The 27,615-nt window shown below is 21.2% G+C and overlaps 1 protein-coding gene across 1 annotated transcript in view; it reads left to right on the top strand.

Annotated features, from left to right (window-relative positions):
* LOC122507670 (atrial natriuretic peptide-converting enzyme-like) overlaps positions 1-27,615 on the top strand; it is a 70,684-nt gene that overhangs the window by 25,740 nt on the left and 17,329 nt on the right. Inside the window, exons 6-10 of the mRNA XM_043620506.1 lie at positions 606-724; positions 3,290-3,422; positions 10,776-10,924; positions 13,210-13,408; positions 13,850-13,993. Of these exons, the coding sequence (XP_043476441.1) occupies positions 606-724; positions 3,290-3,422; positions 10,776-10,924; positions 13,210-13,408; positions 13,850-13,993 (744 nt within the window). The remainder of the gene's footprint in view (positions 1-605; positions 725-3,289; positions 3,423-10,775; positions 10,925-13,209; positions 13,409-13,849; positions 13,994-27,615) is intronic.

The following is a 27,615-nucleotide window of genomic DNA, read 5'->3' as shown; positions in this document are numbered from 1 at the left end:
TAACATGTAAATAAAAATTAGTAGTATAAATCAGTACTAGTCAGACGATCCTTTTTTGAATTGTAATTCAAGTATACTCTGTAAACTTTGTGTAAGTTAATTTTCAGTAGTAGAACTTGTTTTTCGTCAGACATTCTTTTTACTACTTGGTGGTTTTAAAAACAGTAGTGCAAATCACTTCCGGTCAGACAGAATGTTTAAAATTCGTTAAATTCAAAATTCAGTAGTATAAGTAAACTCCTGTCAGACGCGAAATTAATTGAATCCGTTGATTTTAAAAGTCAGTTAAAAAACTCATGTTTCCTCATATTTTATTTTCACATCAGATATTATATTATAACCAAATTTTTTTAAATTTATTTATATTATTATATTTATAATTTATATTTAAAATTATTTTTCTACTTTTAAAAAATTTCTCGAATATTTTTTCCAAAAACTGTTAACTAAAAAGTAAAAAGAAAAAAATCATGTCTGACTAAAAACGAATCTCACTATACTCATGTGACGAAAAGTTTACATTAAAATTCTCTTAGCCCGCATACATAACGTTTGAAGGAAAGTTTGAAAATGTAAATTTTGAATTTAATTGTTTAAATTTACAGACAGAGCATTGACTGAAAACCCACCAGGAAGTCCAATCACAAAATCTATGAGCACTCCGGCTAGTTTACAAACGATCGTGAGATTTCACAGTGGCAGCAACATGTCCTTTAACCATAAAGTGAGTACAGTGTCCTTAAATTCCCTTTAAAGTCCATTTGGAGAATCGATCTTTGAAATCTGACAGGGACATTCGAAATATAATGAGACTGTACAAATATAGTTGGTGCAATTAGTTTAAGGAACTTTAACGATCATTGTTTGATGTTCTATTCAATATAATATATATAACGAAGCTTTGCCTATAAATATCGAAATTCAAATATATATACTCCTCTCTCAATCAGATGAAATTAATGTATCAAGATGTTATTTATTTGTCAAAGAAGAAAATTAAATTCTGACAGGAAATGTTTATTTTATTATATTAATTTGTTTTAGCATTTATTTATTAATTTTTTTTACTTTCAGTAAAAAGAGGGGATCAAAATTAAATTCTAAGCACTTGTTTTCTCGAAAGTATCAAATTGATTCTAAAGTGGATCAAGTTGATGCTAAAAATTTAGATCAAGTTTTAATTTGATACACATTTTTGGTATATATATTCGTTTCAATTTGATATTATTAAGTTAACAGTGAGTAGAAATTGTATATAATTTTGTCTAATGTTTATGAAAAAAAGTATTGAAAAAAAATGAAATTTTTTAACTTCCTAAGAAAATTCTCAATTTTGTGTCTTTTTTGTTTGCCTCATAAACTATGGAATTTCCACGAATTCTAATAAAAAATCTTCAATTATTTCTATTTCTAAAAATAATTTCTTTTTAAATAACTTAATTTTTCAAGAACTATCATAAAATTATGACTTATAAATTATTTTATGAATAATTTTTACAATTTTCATAAATACTAGATTGATAGAAGAATTTTAGTTGAAAATACTGAAAAAAATTGAATTTGGGAAAAGTTACAAATGATTCCAGAAATTCAATTATTTTCAAAAGTTCTAAAAATTCTACGCAGAATTTCAATTATGTTCAGAAATTTAAAAAAAATTCTCATCAAAATTTCAATTATCTTTATAAATAATAAAATTCTTCATCGAAATTCAATTATTTTTAAAAATTTTAATAAAATTCTTGGCAAAATTTCACAGAAATTCAATTATTTACAAAAATTTTAATAAATTTTTTCGAAATAATTCCAATTATTTTCATAAATAATAAAATTTTCACAGGAATTCAATTATTTAAAATACAAAATTTCATAAAATTTTTCTTAAAATATTAATTATTTAAAAAGATTTTTATAAAATTCGTCGCAAAAATTTAATTATTTAAAAAAATTTAACAAAGTACTTTTCATAAATTCAATTATTTTTATAAATAATAAAATTCTTCACAGAAATTCAATTATTTTTAAAAATTTTAATAAAATTCTTGACAAAATTTCACAGAAATTCGATTATTTACAAAAATTTTAATAAATTTTTTCGAAATAATTCAATTATTTTCATAAATAATAAAATTTTCACAGGAATTCAATTATTTAAAATACAAAATTTCATTAAAATTTTTCTTAAAATATTAATTATTTAAAAAGATTTTTATAAAATTCGTCGCAAGAATTTAATTATTTAAAAAAATTTATCAAAGTTCTTTTCATGAATTCAATTATTTTTATAAATAATAGAATTCTTTACCGAAATTCAATTATTTTTATAAACTTGAATAAAATTCGTTGCAAGAATTCAACTTTTTATAAACATAATAAAATTCTTCACAGAAATTCAATTATTTTAAAAAATTTTAATAAAATTCTCGGCAAAATTTCACAGAAATTCAATTATTTACAAAATTTTTAACAAATTTTTTCGAAATAATTCCAATTATTTTTATAAATAATAAAATTCTTCACAGAAATTCAGTTATATTTATAAACTTGAATAAAATTCGTTGGAAAAATTAATTAACCTCCAAAAGTAATAAAATTGTTCGCAGAAATTCAATTATGTTTAAAAATTAAAAAAAAAAATCTTGTCAAAATTTCAAGTATCTTTATAAATAATAAAATTCTTCTCCGAAATTCAATTATTTAAAAAAATTTTTTGTTAAAATTCTTCGCAGAAATCCAATTATTTACAAAAATAATCAAAATTTCACAGGAATTAAATTAACAAATTTTTTTAAAAATTTTTTCTTCATAATTCAAAATACTATTTTCTTAAATAATAAAATTTTTTTAGGAATTTAATTATTTTGAGAAATAATAAAACTCATCGCAGGTTTTCAATTATTTTTAGTACAATTTTAATCCAAATTTCTCGAAAAATGTAATTGTTCTTAATAATTTTATTTTTATTTTTAAAGTCGTAACGCTTGTGTTACTTTAAGAGAAAAAAAATGTCTTTCAATAAATAAAATAGTTCCTTTTCATAAATATAGATTTAGATTTATTTTAATTTACTAGATTTTTAAATAGAAAAAAACTGAAAATTTATACAGTATCGTCAGCTGGGAAAATTTTATTTGAATATTGAATAAAGTAATATTCTTTAAATAACAAATTCTTTTCTACTTTCGAGTAGAAAATGTATTGACAAGTCGGGATAGAAAATATCTAAGAAGAAAAAAGAGTTTTTTTAAAAAAATAAATTCTAATACAGCTTTTTCGTTGTATTTTGTAGATAATTAGAGATATGAGAAGACCCAGTAGTCATTTTGTAACGAGAGGAAGATTTCGATTCAGGTTCGCTCAGATTCTTGCGAATGTGATAGCCCTCATGGTCATTGCTGGTGGATTAGCAGCATATTTCAAAAGTAAGTGCAAAATTCTTCTCTCAATACAATAAATGTTTTTTTGAACATTATTTTATTGTTATTATTTTTATCAATATTATTTTTTACTTATTTCCTTATTTTTCTTCTCTCTAAATTTAAATTTGTAAATATTTTTACTAATTTGAATTAGTGATTAAATGTTTGCTTTTGAATTTCTAAAGTTTACAAACAAATTAGTAAAAATTATTGTTTATTAGTAAAATTTACAAACAATTTAGTAAAAATGACTATTTATTAGTAAAGTTTACTAACTGGAAAGCTAAAAGTTAGTGACTAATTTAAAAATTAGCAAAGATTTTTACTAATTCAAATTTATAATTTTTCTTTCAATTTTAGTTTTAGGTATTATTATTATTATTATTATTATTATTATTATTATTATTATTATTATTATTATTATTATTATTATTATTATTTTTATTATTATTATTTAAATTTTAATTTTTCTTATTATTATTTTTATTATCACTATTATTGTACAGTAATTTGTTTATTACTAATTACTTCCTTATTTTCGTATCTTTAAATCTAAACTAATATGTAACTAAAAAAAGCTAAAAAATATTGTGCTTTTTTAAAAATACATATATGAGAAAACATTTCGAAAAAATAGAACGAGAATTATAAAAATCGCACAGTTCTGGAAATTGTTTTTTGTTTCAAATAACACAATGACTTATTTCAAGAAAATAATGACTATTTCAAAGTGTTCTCGAAGTTATTATTGGCATTTCAAAATGTAGGAGAGATACAAATGTTCTATCTACTGTGTATATATGTATATATAGATACATATATAGCTATATGTATAGACAAGAGAGAGCGATGAGCTTTGTAACCAACGAGGATCAATAGTCTTCTCGTGTACCAACTTCTGTCAACAAGTTCACAAATATTGCAATCTTCCCAATGAGATACACAATCTTAGAAACTCATCAACATTTTTTTTTTTCAATCTGCCCTTGTTTTAAAATTCAAAATTAAACGATTGAAATAAAAATTCCCATTATAGATGTATTTACAGAGATATTATTACTTTATTTAATTGAAAATAAGAGTATTTATTAATTTTTTTATTTTTTCCTTGTAGACAATTTTTGAATACGATAGAACTTTTATTGTTTTTTTATTTATTTTTATTTTTATCTTCTAAATTGAAAATTAGTGGTAAAAGTTATAAATAGAGAATTTTAATATAGTTGATGTCGAGGGGAATCAGTAGTAAACATAAGTTTTAGTCAGACATATATTCTTTGAATTGTAATATCAAAATCAGTATTAGTAAACATCAGTTTGAGTCTGACAAATATTTTCTGAATTCTTGAAATTTTCAGCGCAGTAGTTAAAATCGGTTTTAGTCGGACATAAATCATATCAGTTTTCGTTCTTTGAAAATAAGTAGTCACAGTCAGTTTTTAGTAAGACGGATGTTTTTCTATTGACTTCTTGTAGATTGTAAGTTATAGTAGTAACTACTTTTACCATAACCAGTAGTACAATTTTTTAATAGTCAGACAAACTTTTTCTAAATTGAAATTTGTATAAAGCAATAGCAGGGGTCGAACTAGGTCCGTAAATTTCGTAAAAGTACATAAATTTACTTGATGTCCGTAAAAGTCAGTTTTTTAAAAAAAAAGGTCCGTACTCTCTAAATCTGAATATGTGAAAATTCACATATTTGTACGTTATAAGTCGTCTTCTCGATCAATAAGTGCATATACACTTATAATAAGTGAAATTTCACTCAGAATAAGTGAAAAATTCACTTATTTATAAGTGTATATGCACTTATTGATCGAGAGGACGACTTATAACGTACAATAAGTGAAATTTCACATATTCAGATTTAGAGAGTAAAGTCCGTAATTTTATTAAGAAAAGACGAAAAGTTCGTAAATTGTACGATAAATAATTAAATTCTTCTCCGAAATTCTATAATTTTTAAAAATTTAAATAAACTACTTAGCAAAGTTTCTATTAATTTCAAAAATTTTCGTAAATAATAAAATTCTTTTTAGGAATACAATTATTTTCGTAAATAAAACTGATTGCAGAATTTCAATTAATTTTAATACAATTTTAAGGAATCAAATTTCTCGAAAAATGCAATTATTTTAAAAATTTTTATTAAAATTCGTCAAAAGAATTCAATTTTTTAAAAATTTATTCATTAAATTCTTCATGCGAATTCAATTTTAAGAAACATGCAATTATTCAAAAATTTTTTTCTTTTGTATTTACATAATTGAATTCCAGTAGAATTTTCCAATAAAAATTGATTTAAAAATGGTTTCTAGTTACAATTTTAGATTGTATTAAATTTAATATTAATTAAAAATTAAATTAAAAAGCATTAGAGCATGAATTCACTGTAAAAACACTGCAAAAACAAGCATCTTAAATACATTATAATCACTTTTAAAACGATTAAAACATCTTATTTTTCCATCTTCTATATCTTAGAAACTAATGCATTTTAAGATGCTTTGAATAACTTTTTGGAAACAACTTAAAAGTGACTACCAAAATATCTTAAAATAAGATGCCTTCTTTTTACAGTGTTTTTAGAAATAATTGAATTTGAAATTTTTGAAAATCTGAATCTTTCATTTTTTTAACTAACAACAATTCTGTGGAATTAATTTTTTGAGAAATAATTGTGAATTTTTTTTAAATTGTAAACAAATGAATTTGAAAATTCTCAAAGAACTTTTTTTAAATATTATTAAAAATAATGCACTTATAGAAGAATTTTAGTTAAGAAAAAAAAAAATAAAATTTAATTTTGGAAAAATTACAAATTATTGGTAGAAATTCTATTATTTTCAAGAGTAATAATATTCTTTGCAAAAATTAAATATTCCTTAAAAATAATAAAATTCTTCTCAATAATTCAATTATTTTCAGAAATAATAAAACTCATCGCAGAATTTCAATTATTTTTTAATACAATTTTAATCGAATTCCTTGAAAAATGGAACTATTCTAAAAAAATTTATTAAAATTCGTCGAAAGAATTCAATTATTTAAAAATTTGTTGATAAAATTCTTTATGGGAATTAAATTTTAAGAAATATTTAATTATTCAATAAATTATTTATTTTTCCATTTAAATAATTGCATTCTCGTGGGATTTTCTAATAAAAATTAATTTAAAAATGAATTTCAGTTAAAATTTTAGATAAAAATTTTACACTAACTGTTTTTGAAACCAGCAAGTAGTAGAAAGAATATGTCTGACGAAAAACAAGTTCTACTACTGAAAATTAACTTACATAAAGTTTATAGAGTACTTGAAACTAAATTTGTCTGGCAGAAATTTACATACCTGTCGGACAGAAATTGACTTGTACTACTGATAAACCTATTTTTGCTCTTAACATTTTTTCGCTATCAATCTCGCAAAGTTTTTAAGAAATAATTTCTCTAGTCATCAAAGTAAAAATTACTTTCCGAAGTTTTACAACATGTAAATAGAAAATTTTATTTTCAGAGTAGTAAAACAGAATTGCAATCTAAATAAAAAATAAATAAATTTTGTAATTCGGAATAATTTAATAAAAAAAAAAGCTGTAATAATAAAAAAATTGCAAAAAAAAAAGATTTCATTTTCAAAAAAAAATTAAATTCAAATAAAAACATTTCGTTTTTTTTTAGTCACAAAATGGTTTATTTTCTCCGCGTAAACTGCGCACTTTATGGAATAACGAGGTTTGGGAAAAGATGAAAAGGACACTTGATTAAAATAAGTAGATTTTAAAAATGCAATAAAAAGCGAAATTTAATCAACTTGAAGGGAAAAGTTTTGGGGACATAAATTTTTCGCAAAATAAAAAAAAAGGAACTGAAAGAGAGAGAGAGAGAGAGAGAGAGAGAGAGAGAGAGAGAGAGAGAGAGAGAGAGAGAGAGAGAGAGAGAGAGAGAGAGAGAGAGAGAGAGAGAGAGAGAGAGAGAGAGAGAGAGAGAGAAAGGGTTAAAATGGGCTCGATCAATTGATTAATTTATGGGATACAGTTTAAAACTGTCTCCAAGTTAAAGGGGGGAATGAAAAATTGTTCTGAAACGCAGTGAATTTTGCTCACGGTAGTTGGTCAGTTCTGGGTGGAATTGTTGACGAAAATAAGAGAAATCCCAAAGCAATATACTCATACCAAAATTATTCCCCATTCGTAACTGCTATTCTCTTTCCAGGATTGCAATTTAAACCGCCCAGCAGATATATATACATAAACTATATAACTACTATATATGTGTTTGTGTTTATATATAGATATGTTATGTACGTATATATGAAAGAGATGGTTTGAAAATGGTCCACAGATTACGTACACGCAGTGCACATCTCCTACAATTCACTTTTCAGAGAGTAAACCCAGCTTTCTATCCTCTTTCTCTCGTAAAATGATTAAAGGTTAAACTCTTTATTGATATTACTGCAATTTAATATTAATCTCTCATGAATGCCAAATTAAAATGAACTCCTATTAATAGAAAAAAAAATATTTTTCATTTTTCTCTCTCAATTAGAATTACATAGAAATTGATAAATATTAAGGGAACATTTGCTGTCATATAATATTCAGGTATAGAAATATGTAAAAATGAATCAATTTTAAGTAAAAAAAAAACTTAAAACTTGATAGGTTTACGAATTGCCTTGAACGAAATAATTAATTTTAAAAAAGTAGTAAAAAGTAGCTTTAAGACCGAAAAAAGTAGTTAAAAAATAGCAATTGAAAAATTAAATTCAACGACTAAAAACAAACTCGTTTTTAGATGATTCAGAAAAATCACAAAAATTTATTTCTTCATTTTTTTCTAATTTTCATCGAAAAAAATTTACATTTTTTCTCATACTGCTAATATTTTAAATTCTAAATTTTGTACAAAATTCAATAATTTTCTAAATTTTAATTTTAAATTCTAAAAAAATACGATTTTATTTAATTTTTAAAAACTATTTGTCCAAATGTTTTCGTTTTATTCTCCTTCACTATGATTATATTTAAAAATAATTTTTAAATCTAGAAAAAAAATTTTTTAAATGTAGGACAATTTATTTCAATTGAAATTGACAATATTTCTAAATAATTGGAACTATAATTTCATCTTTTAAAAATAATGTACGGGAATTCAACTATCTTCAAAACATTTTAATTATAATTTTTCAAAAGTCGAATATTTTTCATAATTTTAAAATTAAATTATACATTTAAAATTTGGATAATTTTTGTTAAATAAATATTTAAAATTTTAAATACATTTTTATTTATCCACAGAAATAACAATTACAATATTTTAAATGACTACTGTGTGTAAAATCTTTTTTAAATTTAACAATTTCTAAAAATTGATTGTAATAATTAATTAATAGGTAATTAGATAATTGATAATTAATTAATTACCTAATTGTAAAATAAAAGTTGTGTAATTCTTCCAAAATTAAATAATTTTTTTGATGATGTTTTTAATTAAAATTATTCAAAACTTTAATAATTTTTTAAGAAAAAAATAAATTTATATATATTTTTTTTTAAAAATTAAATATTTCTCAAAATTGAATTCTTATAAAAGATTTTTATCAAAATTTCTTAAAATAATTATTTTAAATTATTATTTTTAAATAATTTTTATTATTAAATAATTATTATTATTAAATAATAATTATTATTAAATAATTATTATTATTAAACAATTATTATTATTAAATAATTATTATTATTAAATAATTATTAAAATTCTTTGAAAGAGTTCAATTACTCTTTCAAAGAATTTTAATAATATTTTTTAAAAAAATTGTTTTTTTAAGGTATTTATTTAAAATTGTATAAAAAACTAATTGAAAATATGTGACTTTGTCCGGAAAATTTTCATAAAATTGTATTTTAAGTCATTGAATTCCTGTAAAAATTTTAGTATCTATGAAAATAATTAAATTTCTTCAAAGAAGTTTATTCAAAATTTTATTTAAAATAATTAAATTTATCAAAAGTATTTTATTATTTATAAAAATAATTAAATTCCAGGGCAGAATTTTATAATTTACTTGAATAATTGAATTCTGACAAATTTTTTTCGACAAATTTAATTAAAATTTTATTAAAAATAATTCAATTTTTATGTATAGAATTTTAATAAAATTTATAAAAATAATTGAATTTCTGCGAAGAATTGCATTAAAATTTTCAAATAATAATTGAATTCGCAATAAGAATTTTACTAAAATTCTTATAAATAATTGATTTCTTTTTGAAAAACTTAAATGAAAATTGTATTTTAAATAATTGAATTCCTGTAAAAATTATAGTATTTATGAAAATAATTAAATTTCTTCAAAGAAGTTTATTCAAAATAATTGAATTTATCCAAAGTATTTTATTATTTATGAAAATAATTGAATTCCATGGAGGAATTTTATAATTTACTTGAATAATTAAATTCTTACAAATTTTTTTCGACAAATTCAATTAAAATTTTATTGAAAAAAATTCAATTCCTATGTGTAGAATTTTAATAAAATTTATAAAAATAATTGAATTTCTGCGAAGAATTGCATTAAAATTTTCAAATAATAATTGAATTCCCGAGAAGAATTTTATACAAATTTTTTAAATAATTGATTTTTTTTTTTGAAAAAGTTGAATGAAAATTGTATTTTAAATGATTGTATTCCTGTAAAAATTTTATTATTTATGAAAATAATTGAATTCCAGGGAAGAATTTTATTATTTATGAAAATAATTGAATTCCAGGGAAGAATTTTATTATTTATGAAAATAATTAAATTCCAGGGAAGAATTTTATTTTTTACTTGAATAATTGAATTCCTACAAATTTTTTTAACGTTCTGTCTGACTAAAAATGGTTTTTCCTACTGATTTGACAACCAGATGATTTTTTAAAACTTATGTCTGACTATAATTGATTGTTACTACTAACTATATTGCTATTAGTAATTTTTAAATTACTAGTTAATGTCAATTTCAGTCTGGCAAACACTATTTGATAAATTTATAAATCAGTAGTTAAAATTAAGTTTTAGTCGGACAAACTTTTCCTGAATTTTTTTTTAGTTTTTAAATCAGTAGCATAAATTATTTTTAATCAGACATAAGTTTCAAAAAAATACTTTAGTTTTTAAATTAATAGTAGTGAAAAATTGTGAATAATTAAAATAAATTGCTGTTTATATCAAAATAAAATAATTTTCAAAAAATTAAATTAAAAAAATCATATTCTAACTTCAAAATTATAAGTCTTTAATAATAAATAAATTTTTTTCTCTATAATTATTATTATTATTATGAGTATAATTTTCTTTAATTCTCACAGGCTATTCCGCAAATACACTGAGAACGGAAAATTTATACGCGACAAGTACACTTATGGTGCCAAAGCCAATTAAATCTGCAATGGAGGAAAAAAATCCATCGCCCGGTGTATGCCTGCCAGTTATCGTTAACTTCTGCCAATATCACAAGGTAAGATAAAAAAAAATTAAACTTTCTCCAACACTTCTATATATATACTTCTTTATATCGAGATTAAAAAGAAATTTCTTGGAACAAATTTCTATATATAAAAAAAACAGAAAAAAAATATTCTGGCATCAAAACGTGGTTGAATATTATTACAATATAAATCAATATACTTTTCAAGAATTTTTTTTTCCTTTTTCTTTTGATCAAGTCTGTATATATAAGAGGGAAATATAGTTTTTCATAAATTTGAGAAACTTAATTTCATCTTATCTAATGTCGCAGAAAATGACATTTTGCAACTCTCTCTCTCTCACTCTGTACCTATACGTTCATCGATCCACAGTCCCCACTAAAATTCCTAAAATGAGGTCATTATGAAAAGAGAATTTCATTTTCTGGAAAAAAAAATTCTTGGTATATACACTACTTAAAAAGTTATTCTGTTGAAGGGAACATTATGAACGCTTCTTTAGTAATTAAAAAGCAAGTTCTCGATGTAATGAAAAATTTTATAATTGAAATAAACTTTTTTTCTGTATATTAAATAAAATTTTCACTGGAAAAACTTTGTTTTCGGTTCTAAAATCTATTTTCATTTCGAATCTAAAATTATATTTATTAGTAATTTGAATCAGTGATAGACATTTTGCTTTTGAATTAGTATATTTCACTAATAGATAGTAATTTCTACTAATTTGTTTATTAAAATTTAATAATTTTAAATTTTACTAACAAATAGTAATTTCTACTTTAATTTTTTCCCTTATTTGAAAAGTAGAGTCCCAATTTCGGTCTTAACTTTTTGATATTAAAAAAAAAATCATTAAAAATTGTAATCTTTTTTCTAATTGTGAATTTTAAGACTATTCTTTTCTATATAGTAATTTTTTATTTAAAAAAGACTTTGACAAATAAATCAACATTTTTTATTTATCTCCGCAGTTTTACTCATTTTCCTTTCTTCCTTCTTTTATTTTTTTGAAAAAATAGGAAAAAGTGAATGTATGCGTAACATGTTTAAATAAGGACTTTTAAAAACGTGTAAAAGCCTTTTTCACCGCAGAGGAAAAAAAATTCAAATAGAATAACATTTTACGTTCTGTGGAAAAAATTTTCCAACAAATTATTTTCTTTCTATTTTTTAAAATTTGATTTTAGGAATTATATTCTCTTAAGTATTTATATATATATTTTCTTTGTCTAAAAATATAAATAAATAAATGCCAAATAATATTAATTATGATGATGATCATTATCAAAATTAATTCAATTTTAAAAGAGTTGCGTTTACAATTTTCATAAATCCTTATTCCTTATTCTTTCTCTTGAAAAAAAAATTTTTTTTAACCAAAAACATGAGTATTAACATGTATTTCTTTATTACTGTAAAATTATTTACAAAAAATGTAGTTTAGAACAATAATTATTTTTTAAAATTAAAAATTATTTTTTAAAAGAAATTTATTTATAAAAAGTTTACAATAATTATTTTCAATTTCACTAAAAACTAGCAGCAATTTGCGAGCGGCTGACTTATCACTCACTTTTTTAATTAAAATTATCAATTTTAAAAATAATGGAACGTAAAAATTTTTAATTCAAATTGTTTTTTTTTTAATTTTTTTTTGACTCCTAAACTATAAAATTACCACGAATTTAAAACAAAGCCTTCGATTTTTTCAATTTCTGACAAAAATTTCATTTTTAAATAATTTTAATCTTGAACAACTATCATAAAATAAAAAAATTATTTAATGAATAATTTTACTTAAATCTTTCAAAATTAATTCAATTTTAAAAGAGTTGCGTTTACAATTATCATAAATAAATTAACTTCAAAATAATAATAATTAAATATTTAAAATATTAAAAAAAAATTATTGTTTTCGAATAATTTTACAATGAAAAATATTCGTTAATAAATTTAACAAAACATTTCTTTTAATAAAAATTTTTTCCTCTATTTTCTAAAAATTCAAAAATTTTTATTTTTATTTTCAATTAAATTTTCTAATTTACAAATATAATTTATAAACATTTTCTTTCTTTCTTTTTTTTTTTTTAAACTTTGAATTTTATTAAAACAATTGAAATTAAGAAATAGAGTTGATGCAAATTATTTTTTTATGAAAATTGAGAATTTTCTAGAAAAATATTAAGAAACGAGAATATCTAATGTTTTTTTTCACAAAAGAAAATATATATAGTTAATTAAAATAATAATTATTAATTAATTAATTAATTAATAATAATAATACTTATTTATGAAATATTAAATTGACCAGATTCCGTACAATTTCACCATGTACCCGAATTTCATGGGTAATTTTGGTCAACGCGAGGCTCAACATGAATTAGAACATTACGATGCGGTTGTCGACGTAAGATGTTACGAATTAGCAGCCCTGTTTCTCTGCACTGTTTTTGTACCAAAATGCGGTCCTGGTGGTAATTTAATACGACCCTGTCGAAGTCTTTGCTATCGTAAGTAATAAAATGCCAAAAATAATCTCATAATAAATTGAGGCAATTAATTTTCATTCAGCAATAATTAATTAGTCGAATTATTTAAAAATTTCAAATTTATCAACCTTAATTAAAATTCCCTAAATTAATAGGTTACAATTAAACAAATAATTTTTATAATAAAAATATACTCGTTGTCATAAACAAATAATTTTTATTAATAAAGTTATAATTATAATTGTCCAATTATTTTCCATAAAATTATAATTTAAATTAATCGTTTAATTAATTAATCAATAAATAGTAAACAATTTCTTTTCGAGTTTCTTACCAAATTTTCAAATTTGATATTAAAAGGAAAATTGTTGAATTAAAACAAAAAAAAAATACTTTTCCTTGGCCAATCACTTTTTTTTGACAATTTAACTATTTTTTTGCCAATCACTGTATTTTTTCCAGAGACAAAAAGACGCTGTGGCTTTTTTTTGAAAGTTTTCGGACTCACCCTACCGGATTACATGGAATGCGATTTGTTTCCGGATTCGAATGTGTGCGTGGGATATAACGAGGTTCTGGAAGCGGAGAAAAGAGCAGAGAGACCTGGTGAGTAAAAACAATTCAACACAATCAAGTTTGTGATAATAATAATTTTTTATTGCATGATATCGTTTTGTTATATAATAGAAAACAAAAAATAGAAATGAAGAAGGGAAAAAAATTCTCGCACAAGAAACAAGAATGAGAGGACAAGGTTTCTTATTACCCCTACTGGTTCTAAATTTTAATCTAAAATTCAAGTGTCACATTAATCTTCTCATATAACCGTCTTCAACTTACTATATAACGTTCCCCAAAGGGTTTTGAAAATTGAAAAACGAGAGACGCAATTTATTCGTCTGTGATTTTTTTTTATCTTCAGAGTAAAAATTAATTTAGAAAAATAAAAAAATTTGTTTAACATCTCGATAAAGAAGAAAATTTTCCATAGACGTTTTATTTCAGTTTTCTTTTATGTTGTCATGTTCTTTTGGAATTTAGAATAATTTACAAAATTTCCACTTTAAAAAAATTTAAAACGTTAAAAAAAACAAAATAATTTTTTTCAATTTGAATATTTTTTAAATTTCTGACACTAAAAGCTACTTTTTTTCTTTTTTTGAAAATTTGCAGTAATTTACATCTGCTAATAGTTGAAATAAAAAAATTATTCTTAAAAATTTTCATAAAATTCTTTGAAACAATTCAATTATTTTCAAACTTTTTTGGAAAATTTTTTGCAAGAATTATATTATTTTCACAAAATAATAAAATTCTTCGCTGCATTTCAAATATTCTTAAAATCTACCTTTTTATTAAAATTTCTCAAAAGAATTCAATTATTATTTAAAAAAAATTAATTAAATTTTTCCCAAAAATTCAATTATTTCCAAAGATTTCAAAAAAATCCTTTGCAACAATAATTCAATTATTTTTCTCAAGATTTCAACTATTTTTAATACTATTTTAAATAAGTTCTTCGAAATAATTGAATTATTTTCAAAAATTTTATTAAAATTCTTCGAAAGAATTCAATTATTTTGATAAATTTTAATAAAATTGTTGGTAAAATTTCAATTATATTAAAAAAATTTCTACAATTCAATGATTTTCAATATATACTGTTTTAATAAAATTTTCAAAAAGAATTCAATTATTTTAACAAAATTTTTTATAAAATTCTATACGCAAACATTTAATTATTTTCATAAATAATAAAAATTTCATAGAAATTCAATTATTTACAAATTTTTTAATAAATTTCTTTGTAATAATTCAATTATTTTCATAAATAATAAAACTCATCAAAGAATTTCAATTATTTTTAATACAATTTTTATTAAATTATTCAAAATAATTGAAATATTCTTTTAAATTTTCATAAAATGATTAAAAAAAATTCTATTACTTACAAAAATTTTAATAAAATCCTTCGCAAGAATTCAATTATTTTCATGAATAATAATCATCTTCACAGGATTTCAATTATTTTAAATATAATTTTATATAAATTTATCGAAAAATGTAATAATGTATTTTCCAAAATTTTGTTAAAATTTTTCGAAAGAAATCAATTATTTTCAAAAATTTTGATAAAATTCTATACAATGTATTCAATTTTAAGCAATAATCTATTATTCAATAATTTATTTATTTTTGTATTTTAATAATTGAATTCTCGTAAAACTTTCTAAAAAGAATTGATTTAAAATTAAATTCTTGTAGAACTTTTTAATAAAAATTGATTTAAAAATGAATTTCACTTATAATTTTAGATTATAATTAAATATTAAAAGCGTTATAGCGTGATTTTTTATAGAAATAGATAAATTTCAAAAAGTTTTTACATTAAAGTTATTAAAAATTTTAATTTCTGTGGAATAATAAATAAGTTTTTATACATTTAATAAACAAAAATTATTCATGAATAATTTAGTTTAGAAATGATGAAAAAAAAATTAGTCTTTTGAAAAATGTTTTTGAATATATATGTAGTTAAATTCTTGTAAAAAAATTAAAATTATTTATTTACACTAGCCAAACTATCCGCGCGCAAGCGCGCGGGAATGTTGTATGGGGCTGCTTATTTTAAACAATTTAAAAAATTTTAAAGAAATAATTATTATAACCTAACAAAGAGATTTAACTAAATAAAATTCAAATAATTTCACTCAATGGTCTCAATTTAAATAGAATTTACATTACTAGACTTAAACTATGGCTAGAACAATTACAATTAGTATCTGGGTCATCTTTTGCATTGCTTATTTTATAAAGCCATTTTAAATTAAATACTTTTTAAAGAAATAATAATTATTACACACTGAAAAAAGTTTTACTTGAAATAGCGATAAGTTTCTCTAGAATAACGAAAGTATTAATTGAAGCACTAAAAAGTTTCGCTAATAATAAAGCTAAATGGCATAAAAGAGAAGAAAAAATGTTGAATTTTAAGAAATTCGATTTTTCGGATTTTTGATAATTTTCAATAATTTTTGATTTTTTACCAAAGAGTCAAGACTGTTAAATAAGTAAAGTATTTTCCAAAAGCACAAAAATAATAAAGCTAAATCCCATAAAAGAGAGGAAAAAATGTTGAATTTTAAGAAAAACGGATTTTTGAAATTTTTCGAATTTTTGATAATTTTAGATTTTTTACCAAAGAGTCGAGACAATTTAATAAGTAAAGTATTTCCCAAAAGCACAAAAATAATGAAGCTAAATCCCATAAAAGAGAGAAAAAATGTTGAATTTTAAGAAAAACGGATTTTTGAATTTTTTCGAATTTTTGATAATTTTAGATTTTTTACTAAAGAGTCGAGACAATTTAATAAGTAAAGTATTTTCCAAAAGCACAAAAATAATTAAGCTAAATCCCATAAAAGAGAGGAAAAAATGTTGAATTTTAAGAAAAACAGATTTTTGAATTTTTTCGAATTTTTGATAATTTTAGATTTTTTACCAAAGAGTCGAGACAATTTAATAAGTAAAGTATTTTCCAAAAGCACAAAAATAATGAAGCTAAATCCCATAAAAGAGAGGAAAAAATGTTGAATTTTAAGAAAAACGGATTTTTGAATTTTTTCGAATTTTTGATAATTTTAGATTTTTTACTAAAGAGTCGAGACAATTTAATAAGTAAAGTATTTCCCAAAAGCACAAAAATAATGAAGCTAAATCCCATAAAAGAGAGGAAAAAATGTTGAATTTTAAGTAAAACAGATTTTTGAATTTTTTCGAATTTTTGATAATTTTAGATTTTTTACCAAAGAGTCGAGACAATTTAATAAGTAAAGTATTTCCCAAAAGCACAAAAATAATAAAGCGAAATCCCATAAAAGAGAGGAAAAAATGTTGAATTTTAAGAAAAACGGATTTTTGAATTTTTTCGAATTTTTGATAATTTTAGATTTTTTACTAAAGAGTCGAGACAATTTAATAAGTAAAGTATTTCCCAAAAGCACAAAAATAATGAAGCTAAATCCCATAAAAGAGAGGAAAAAATGTTGAATTTTAAGAAAAACGGATTTTTGAATTTTTTCGAATTTTTGATAATTTTAGATTTTTTACTAAAGAGTCGAGACAATTTAATAAGTAAAGTATTTCCCAAAAGCACAAAAATAATGAAGCTAAATCCCATAAAAGAGAGGAAAAAATGTTGAATTTTAAGAAAAACGGATTTTTGAATTTTTTCGAATTTTTGATAATTTTAGATTTTTTACTAAAGAGTCGAGACAATTTAATAAGTAAAGTATTTCCTAAAAGCACAAAAATAATGAAGCTAAATCCCATAAAAGAGAGGAAAAAATGTTGAATTTTAAGAAAAACAGATTTTTGAATTTTTTCGAATTTTTGATAATTTTAGATTTTTTACCAAAGAGTCGAGACAATTTAATAAGTAAAGTATTTCCCAAAAGCACAAAAATAATGAAGCTAAATCCCATAAAAGAGAGGAAAAAATGTTGAATTTTAAGAAAAACGGATTTTTGAATTTTTTAGAATTTTTGATAATTTTAGATTTTTTACTAAAGAGTCGAGACAATTTAATAAGTAAAGTATTTCCCAAAAGCACAAAAATAATGAAGCTAAATCCCATAAAAGAGAGGAAAAAATGTTAAATTTTAAGAAAAACGGATTTTTGAATTTTTTCGAATTTTTGATAATTTTAGATTTTTTACTAAAGAGTCGAGACAATTTAATAAGTAAAGTATTTCCCAAAAGCACAAAAATAATGAAGCTAAATCCCATAAAAGAGAGGAAAAAATGTTGAATTTTAAGAAAAACGGATTTTTGAATTTTTGATAATTTTAGATTTTTTACCAAAGAGTCGAGTTAATTTAATAAGTAAAGTATTTTCCAAAAGCACAAAAATAATGAAGCTAAATCCCATAAAAGAGAGGAAAAAATGTTGAATTTTAAGATAAACGGATTTTTGAATTTTTTCGAATTTTTGATAATTTTAGATTTTTTACCAAAGAGTCGAGACAATTTAATAAGTAAAGTATTTCCCAAAAGCACAAAAATAATGAAGCTAAATCCCATAAAAGAGAGGAAAAAATGTTGAATTTTAAGAAATTCGGAATTTTGAATTTTTGATAATTTTCGATAATTTTAGATTTTTTACCAAAGAGTCGAGACAATTTAATAAGTAAAGTATTTTCCAAAAGCACAAAAATAATGAAGCTAAATCCCATAAAAGAGAGGAAAAAATGTTGAATTTTAAGAAAAACGGATTTTTGAATTTTTTCGAATTTTTGATAATTTTAGATTTTTTACTAAAGAGTCGAGACAATTTAATAAGTAAAGTATTTCCCAAAAGCACAAAAATAATGAAGCTAAATCCCATAAAAGAGAGGAAAAAATGTTGAATTTTAAGAAAAACAGATTTTTGAATTTTTTCGAATTTTTGATAATTTTAGATTTTTTACTAAAGAGTCGAGACTATTAAATAAGTAAAGTTTTTCCCAAAAGCACAAAAATAATGAAGCTAAATCCCATAAAAGAGAGGAAAAAATGTTGAATTTTAAGAAAAACGGATTTTTGAATTTTTTCGAATTTTTGATTTTTTACCAAAGAGTCGAGACAATTTAATAAGTAAAGTATTTTCCAAAAGCACAAAAATAATGAAGCTAAATCCCATAAAAGAGAGGAAAAAATGTTGAATTTTAAGAAAAACAGATTTTTGAATTTTTTCGAATTTTTGATAATTTTAGATTTTTTACCAAAGAGTCGAGACAATTTAATAACTAAGTATATTCCAAAAGCACAAAAATAATGAAGCTAAATCCCATAAAAGAGAGGAAAAAATGTTGAGTTTTAAGAAAAACAGATTTTTGAATTTTTTCGAATTTTTGATAATTTTAGATTTTTTACCAAAGAGTCGAGACAATTTAATAAGTAAAGTATTTCCCAAAAGCACAAAAATAATGAAGCTAAATCCCATAAAAGAGAGGAAAAAATGTTGAATTTTAAGAAAAACGGATTTTTGAATTTTTGATAATTTTAGATTTTTTACCAAAGAGTCGAGTTAATTTAATAAGTAAAGTATTTTCCAAAAGCACAAAAATAATGAAGCTAAATCCCATAAAAGAGAGGAAAAAATGTTGAATTTTAAGATAAACGGATTTTTGAATTTTTTCGAATTTTAGATAATTTTAGATTTTTTACCAAAGAGTCGAGACAATTTAATAAGTAAAGTATTTCCCAAAAGCACAAAAATAATGAAGCTAAATCCCATAAAAGAGAGGAAAAAATGTTGAATTTTAAGAAATTCGGAATTTTGAATTTTTGATAATTTTCGATAATTTTAGATTTTTTACCAAAGAGTCGAGACAATTTAATAAGTAAAGTATTTTCCAAAAGCACAAAAATAATGAAGCTAAATCCCATAAAAGAGAGGAAAAAATGTTGAATTTTAAGAAAAACAGATTTTTGAATTTTTTCGAATTTTTGATAATTTTAGATTTTTTACCAAAGAGTCGAGACAATTTAATAAGTAAAGTATTTTCCAAAAGCACAAAAATAATGAAGCTAAATCCCATAAAAGAGAGGAAAAAATGTTGAGTTTTAAGAAAAACAGATTTTTGAATTTTTTCGAATTTTTGATAATTTTAGATTTTTTACCAAAGAGTCGAGACAATTTAATAAGTAAAGTATTTCCCAAAAGCACAAAAATAATGAAGCTAAATCCCATAAAAGAGAGGAAAAAATGTTGAATTTTAAGAAAAACGGATTTTTGAATTTTTGATAATTTTAGATTTTTTACCAAAGAGTCGAGTTAATTTAATAAGTAAAGTATTTTCCAAAAGCACAAAAATAATGAAGCTAAATCCCATAAAAGAGAGGAAAAAATGTTGAATTTTAAGATAAACGGATTTTTGAATTTTTTCGAATTTTTGATAATTTTAGATTTTTTACCAAAGAGTCGAGACAATTTAATAAGTAAAGTATTTCCCAAAAGCACAAAAATAATGAAGCTAAATCCCATAAAAGAGAGGAAAAAATGTTGAATTTTAAGAAATTCGGAATTTTGAATTTTTGATAATTTTCGATAATTTTAGATTTTTTACCAAAGAGTCGAGACAATTTAATAAGTAAAGTATTTTCCAAAAGCACAAAAATAATGAAGCTAAATCCCATAAAAGAGAGGAAAAAATGTTGAATTTTAAGAAAAACGGATTTTTGAATTTTTTCGAATTTTTGATAATTTTAGATTTTTTACTAAAGAGTCGAGACAATTTAATAAGTAAAGTATTTCCCAAAAGCACAAAAATAATGAAGCTAAATCCCATAAAAGAGAGGAAAAAATGTTGAATTTTAAGAAAAACGGATTTTTGAATTTTTTCGAATTTTTGATAATTTTTTTTTTTTTTTTTTTTTGCTTAGGGACTTTTGGGAAATCTGCCTACAGATACCTTGGATTCCGCACTCCAAGGTTATGTGGGGTTGGTGTGATAAAACAAAAGGAGATAAAAAAAGAAAAATAAATATATAAAATAGTAAATTTAATAAACTGGCGACCTACTGCCAGCCCGTTTGACATTAAAAAATATATAAAAAATGCCAATACTTAACCCACAAAATTTAATTTTCAAAACAAACAAATGAATGCAGATAATTTGCTAACGGAAAGGAAACTTACGATTATTATAATGTATTTTTAATTAATATCAGTTTTATATTTTTAAAAATTTATTTCTATACTTTTAAACAGTATTTTTAAATATAATCGAATTTTTTAAGAATTCTAACCAAAAGTTTGGAAAATAATTGAATGCCATTAAAATTTATAATTGAAATTATTACCAGAACTAGAAAGAAAGTGGATATTTTTTATGGAAATCAGGAAAATGTCACCGAAATACAGAATCAAATTTTGGTAATTTTTATGAATCAACTAAAACGAGTTTTCCAGTCGTCAAATTTGATTTTTCGACAGTTACTTTTTACTTTTTTTTCAGTTTGAAAACTACTTTTTGCTAATTTTCCAAATTTTATTATTGAGTGTGAAGTCTGATAATTATTTGAATAATAATAATAATAATTGTTATTATTATTATTATTACAGTTAATGAATTTTTCGTAAATGTAATTATAATTAAACATTTTTAGATCTTTTATTTAATTATAATTATTATTTTATTAACCAAAATTAATAATAATAATAATAATAATAATAATAATAATAATAATAATAATAATAATAATAATAATAATATTTATAATAATAATAATAATAATAATAAATATGAGAAATGATTTATATTCTTAAGTCCCTATATATTTTTTATAATTTTGTTGATTTCTATAATAATTTAGTGAATTGAAAATTATTTTCAAACTCGAAACGAAATAGAGAAAAAAAAATTCCCCACTTGGTGATTATTTTTGGAGAATAATTTTTTTTTCCTCTTGAAAACTAAATGGGAAGATATTTGTCGATGTCAAAAGTGCAAGTAAAGGGTGTTTTCGTTAGGTGAAATATCCAGGGAGCGACAAAAGACGCGAGAACAATGCTTTCCGGGCAATATTTATGTCAGTCGATCGGAAGATAGAGGAGATCTAACAGTGCGCGAAAATCTTTTGTCTCTCATGGATGGGAGACTTTTACCACACGCTATATATAGTTCTGCATTTTATGATGTGTATTTTTTTTCTCTCTCTCTCTCGCATTCAGTCTGGAAACAAGGCTAATTGTCAAACATTATTGTTTTTTAATACGTACATCTTCTTATTCTTTCTCTTGGAAAAAAAATTGTTTTTTAACAAAAAAAAATAAGTACTAAAATGTATTTCTTCATTACTGTAAAATTATTTACAAAAAATGTAGTTTACTATAGTAATTATTTTTTAAAATTGAAAATTATTTTTCAAAACAATTTTATTTATAGAAAGTTTACAATAATTATTTTCAATTTCACTAAAAACTAGCACCAATTTGCGAGCGGCTGACTTATCACTCACTTTTTTAATTAAAATTAGCAATTTTAAAAATAATGGAACGTAAAAATTTTTAATTCAAATTGTTTTTATAAAAATTTTTGTTTTACTCAAACTATAAAATTATCATGAATTTTAATACAAAACCTTCAATTTTTTCAATTTCTGACAAAAATTTCTTTTTAAATAACTTAAATCTTGAGTAACTATCATAAAATAAATAAATTATTTAATGAATAATTTTACTTAAATCTTTCAAAATTAATTCAATTGAGGCCTTGGATCCAATAACTCGCCCGACGCTCGAAGGCACGCGCTAATACCAGTCGGGTAGCAGTGAGTGGCCCAGAGGCGCTCACTGCTCACTGACTGGCAGTTGCGTGTTCCTCCGAGCGTCGGGCGAGTTATTGGATCCAAGGCCTCAATTTTAAAAGAGTTGCGTTTACAATTTTCATAAATAAATGAACTTCTAATGGTTTTAATTTGTAATTTTATAAAACTTCAATTTTGAATTAATTTAATTAGAAATTTTAAAGAACTTGAATTTTTTAAATTAGTTAAATTACCCAAAAGAATTCAATTATTTAAAAACAATTTTAATAAAATGGTACGCAAACATTTAATTATTTTCATAAAATAATAAAAATTTCACTGGAATTCAAATATTTACAAATTTTTTATAAGTTTTTTCTCAATAATAATTCAATTATTTTCAGAAATAATAAAACTCATCGCAGAATTTCATTTATTTTTAATAAAATTTTAGTCGAATTCCTTGAAAAATGGAACTATTCTAAAAAAATTTATTAAAATTCGTCAAAAGAATTCAATTATTTAAAAATTTGTTAATAAAATTCTTTATAAGAATTAAATTTTAAGAAAAATTCAATTATTCAATAAATAATTTACTTTTGTATTTAATTAATTGAATTCTCGTAGAATTTTCTAATAAAAATTGATTTGAAAATGAATTTTAGTTTAAATTGTAGATAATAATTGAATATGAAAATAATTTTTAAGAAGTTACGGTAACAATATTCTTATAATATAAAATAATAATTTCAACACTCGATCCTCTTTAATTATTATTAAACGTTATCTTTATGTTTTATAACAATATTTTTAAAGTTGATTAATTTCAAAAAGGTTTGAATTTGAAATTTTTGAAAATCTTAATTCCTATGTAAGTAATGGATGGAAAAATAATAATTATTAATAATTAAATATTTTCAACAAAAAAGAAATTATTGTTTTCGAATAATTTTAAAATTAAAGATATTCTTAAATAAATTTAACAGAACATTTTTTTCAATAAAATTTTTTCATTTATTTCCTAAAAATTCAAAAACTTTCAGTTTCATTTTCATTTAAATTTTCTAATTGACAAATTTAATTTGTAAACATTTTTTTGTCCTTTTTTTGAGTTGCTATTTCGATTAATTTCATTTAAATTTCTGAAAACAATTAAATTAATTGAGTAATTTAATTGGAATTATATTGAAAAAAAATAATTGAATTTTTGTAAAGAATTTTATCGAAATTGTTTCAAATAATTGTATTTCTTGTAATAATTGTTTCAAAAATTTTTTTAGAATAATTAAAATTTTTCTAGAAATTATTTTATTTATGAAAATAATTGAATTTTTGTGAAGAATTTTATTATTTATGTAAACAATTAAAATCCTGCGATTTTAACATTAACATTTTAAATTTCGATTTTATAGCGTAAAATGTGGAAAACGTGGCTTTTTCATATATGTTTCTTTATTTATTTTGGACGTTTTTATTTATTTTTGATTTTTTGACTTTGGACATTTTTATTTTGGATTTTTTGTACTTTTGATTTTTTTTTGGATTTGATTTTTTGTCCTGTAATCTAAAAATAATATATAATAATAAAAAATATTTTCGAAAGTCATTTTTACAAATATAATTGTTTTATACGAATTTTCTATTTTTCTATATTATAGAGAAATAATACAGAAAAAAAGTTTGTCCGTAATGAAAAAAACATCGTATAAAAGATAAAATCACAGTTAATGAGCTTTCAGCTGCTCTTCTCCACATCTTCCCTTCCCCCCATTTATATCCGCTTAACTTTGTCTGCTTCCGAATTTATTTGACATTCTCTTTAATTTTTATTCCCCTTCTAATTGAATTTAGTTTTGAAATTGATATTTTCAAGTCTCGTGCGGTGAAAAATGGTAAGCTATTTTGAAAGCGACACATTGAATAAATTCAAACAATAAGAATATTTAATGAGCTGCTAGTAATATGAATGTAGAAATTTTAATAATTATAGTAATTGCTGTACAGTAAGGAATTTTTTTAAATTTAAAAATATGTAGTTAACCAAAAAAATATATTTGAATTAAACATTTTTGATAAATAAATTAAATGTAATTTTTAATGTAATTGTTAATGGTAATTTTTATTCTATTTTTTATTTTATCAAACTTATTATGTACTGAATCAAAATTATTATGTTTAATTCAAAAATAATTTTTGGTTCACTGTTTTTATTAATTAATTAATTTATTATTTTATTTTTAATTTATTTATTATGTTTGATTCAAATATATTGTTTTCTCAGTGTAAGTAATAGTAATTATTAATTTAATTAATTTAACAATAAATAAAATTAATGGAAAATTTTTATTAGCTATGATTTGATATTAGTGTGTGAGGAAAATAAATGCGATAGGTGCTGAAATACTTAAATGTGGGCAGTAAAATTGTGTGATATGTGAATATTAAAAAACAGGAGGCATTTCATTTCCTAGAGGAGAGAAGTAATTATGTAGCGACTCGTCTGTTTCTGTATAGGACATTAAAATGTTTTGCGGTTGACGTTAACAGTCACATACGAATATATATATTATGAATATATGAAATATTAGCTATCTGTATTATAAGCAACCAATTCCTAATAATAGATATTTATCACTTTCAATTTCTATTTTGAATTTCAATCTAGAAAATAAAAATTATAATTAAAAATCAAAAATAAAATTCACTGTAATTTTTTTAAACATTTTTTTCTTTCGTTTTTCCCTTCTTGCAACTAGGAAAAATTAATTAAATTTTCAAAGTATAAATTTTTTCTGCTTTTCTTCTGCAAGTACAACTGTGACTCTATATCTATTTCCAATTTCAATTTACAGAATAAAAATTATAATTAAAAAACAAAATAAAATTCACTACAATGTATTGACAGTTTTTTCATATTCTTTTATTTGAAGAGGGAAAAACTAATTAAATTTTCAAGTTTTTATTTGCTTTTTTTGCAAATATAAAATGCCATTGTTTTTTTTTATTTAAAAACATTTTTCCCCACAATAGAGGAATAAAATCCATTTCGTATTATTTTGAATGAAATTGCCTTGAATGTATTTTCATATTTGTCTGAAAAATTTTAACTTTTTTATATTTTTTTTATTCAAAAATGATACAAGAGGCATTCCAGATGAAATTTTCATTAAAAATTTATTTTTGTTTTGAACACTTTTTCCCGAATTTTGTATGAAAAATAAAAAATAAGTTTTTTTTTATTTTGTTATTGGATGAAAATTTTGATTTTTTTAAATTCAACTTCAAAATAAAAAAAAAAAATTTTTAAATTGAATACATTATACAGAATTTTATCAAAATTTTTGAAAATAATTGATTTCTTTCCAAAAATTTAAACAAAATTTTGGAAAATACATAATTACATTTTTCGATAAATTTATTTAAAATTGTATTAAAAATAATTGAAATCCGGTGAAGAATTTTATTATTTATAAAAATAATTATATTCTTACGAAGGATTTTATTAAAATTTTTGTAAATAATACAATTTTTTTGAATCATTTTATGAAAATTTAAAAGAACATTTCAATTATTTCGAATAATTTAATAAAAATTGTGTTAAAAATAATTGAAATTCTTTGATGAGTTTTATTATTTATGAAAATAATTACTTTAATTGTAAAATTATTCGAAAACTCTACGAGAATTTAATTATTTAAATACAAAAATAAATAATTTATTAATTAAACGTTTCTTAAAATTGAATTCTCATAAAGATCTTTATTAAAAAATTTTTATAATTGACTTCTTTTGACGAATTTTAATACAATTTTTAAGAATAATTACATTCTTCAAAAAAATTAAATTAAAATTGTATTAAAAATATTTGAAATTCTGAGATGAGTTTTATTATTTATAAGAATAATTGAAATCCTAAAAAGAATTTTATTATTTATGAAAATAATTGAATTATTGCGAAGAAATTTATTTAAAAAATTTGTAAATAATTGAATTTCCATGAAACTTTTATTATTTATGAAAATAATTAAATGTTTGCGTAGAATTTTATAAAAAATTTTTTTTAAATTATTGAATTCTTTTTGAAAATTTTATTGAAACAGTAGATATTGAAAATCATTGGGTTGGGGAAATTTTTTTTAAATAATTGAAATTTTACCAACCATTTTATTAAAATTAGTCAAAATAATTTAATACTTTCGAAGAATTTTAATATAATTCTTGAAAATAATTTAATTATTTCGAAGAATTTATTTAAAATTGTATTAAAAATAATTGAAATCATGAAAAAAATAATTTAATTATTGTTGCAAAGGATTTTATTAAAATCTTTGTAAATAAAATTGAATTTTTGCGAAAAATTTAATTAATTTTTTTTAAATAATTGAATTCTTTTGAGAAATTTTAATAAAAAGGTAGATTTTAAAAATATTTGAAATGCAGCGAAGAATTTTATTATTTGTGAAAATAATAGAATTCTTGCAAAAAGTTTTCCAAAAAATTTTGAAAATAATTGAATTGTTTCAAAGAGTTTTAAGAAAATGCTTAAGAATAATTTTTTTATTTAAACTATTAGCAGATTTAAAGTAGTGCAAATTTTCAAAAAAAAAAAAAGATAAAAAAATTGAATCCAAAAAAAATTGTTCTGAACAAAAACAAATTTTTAATGAAAATTTCACCTGAACTGCCCCTTGTATCATTTTTGAATTAAAAAAATATAAAAAAGTTAAAATTTTGCAGACAAATATAAAAATACATTCAAGGCAATTTCATTCAAAATAACACGAAATGGATTTAATTCCTCTATTGTGGGGAGAAATTTTTTTAAATAAAAAAAAACAATGGCATTTTATATTTGCAAAAAAGCAGATAAAAACTTGAAAATTTAATTAGTTTTTCCCTCTTCAAACAAAAAATAAAGAAAAAAAAAACTGTCAATA

The sequence above is a fragment of the Leptopilina heterotoma genome, unplaced genomic scaffold (genome assembly GCF_015476425.1).
Source record: "Leptopilina heterotoma isolate Lh14 unplaced genomic scaffold, ASM1547642v1 Lhet_51, whole genome shotgun sequence".
Lineage (NCBI taxonomy): Eukaryota > Metazoa > Arthropoda > Insecta > Hymenoptera > Figitidae > Leptopilina > Leptopilina heterotoma.
This window is presented reverse-complemented; position numbering and strand designations above follow the sequence as displayed.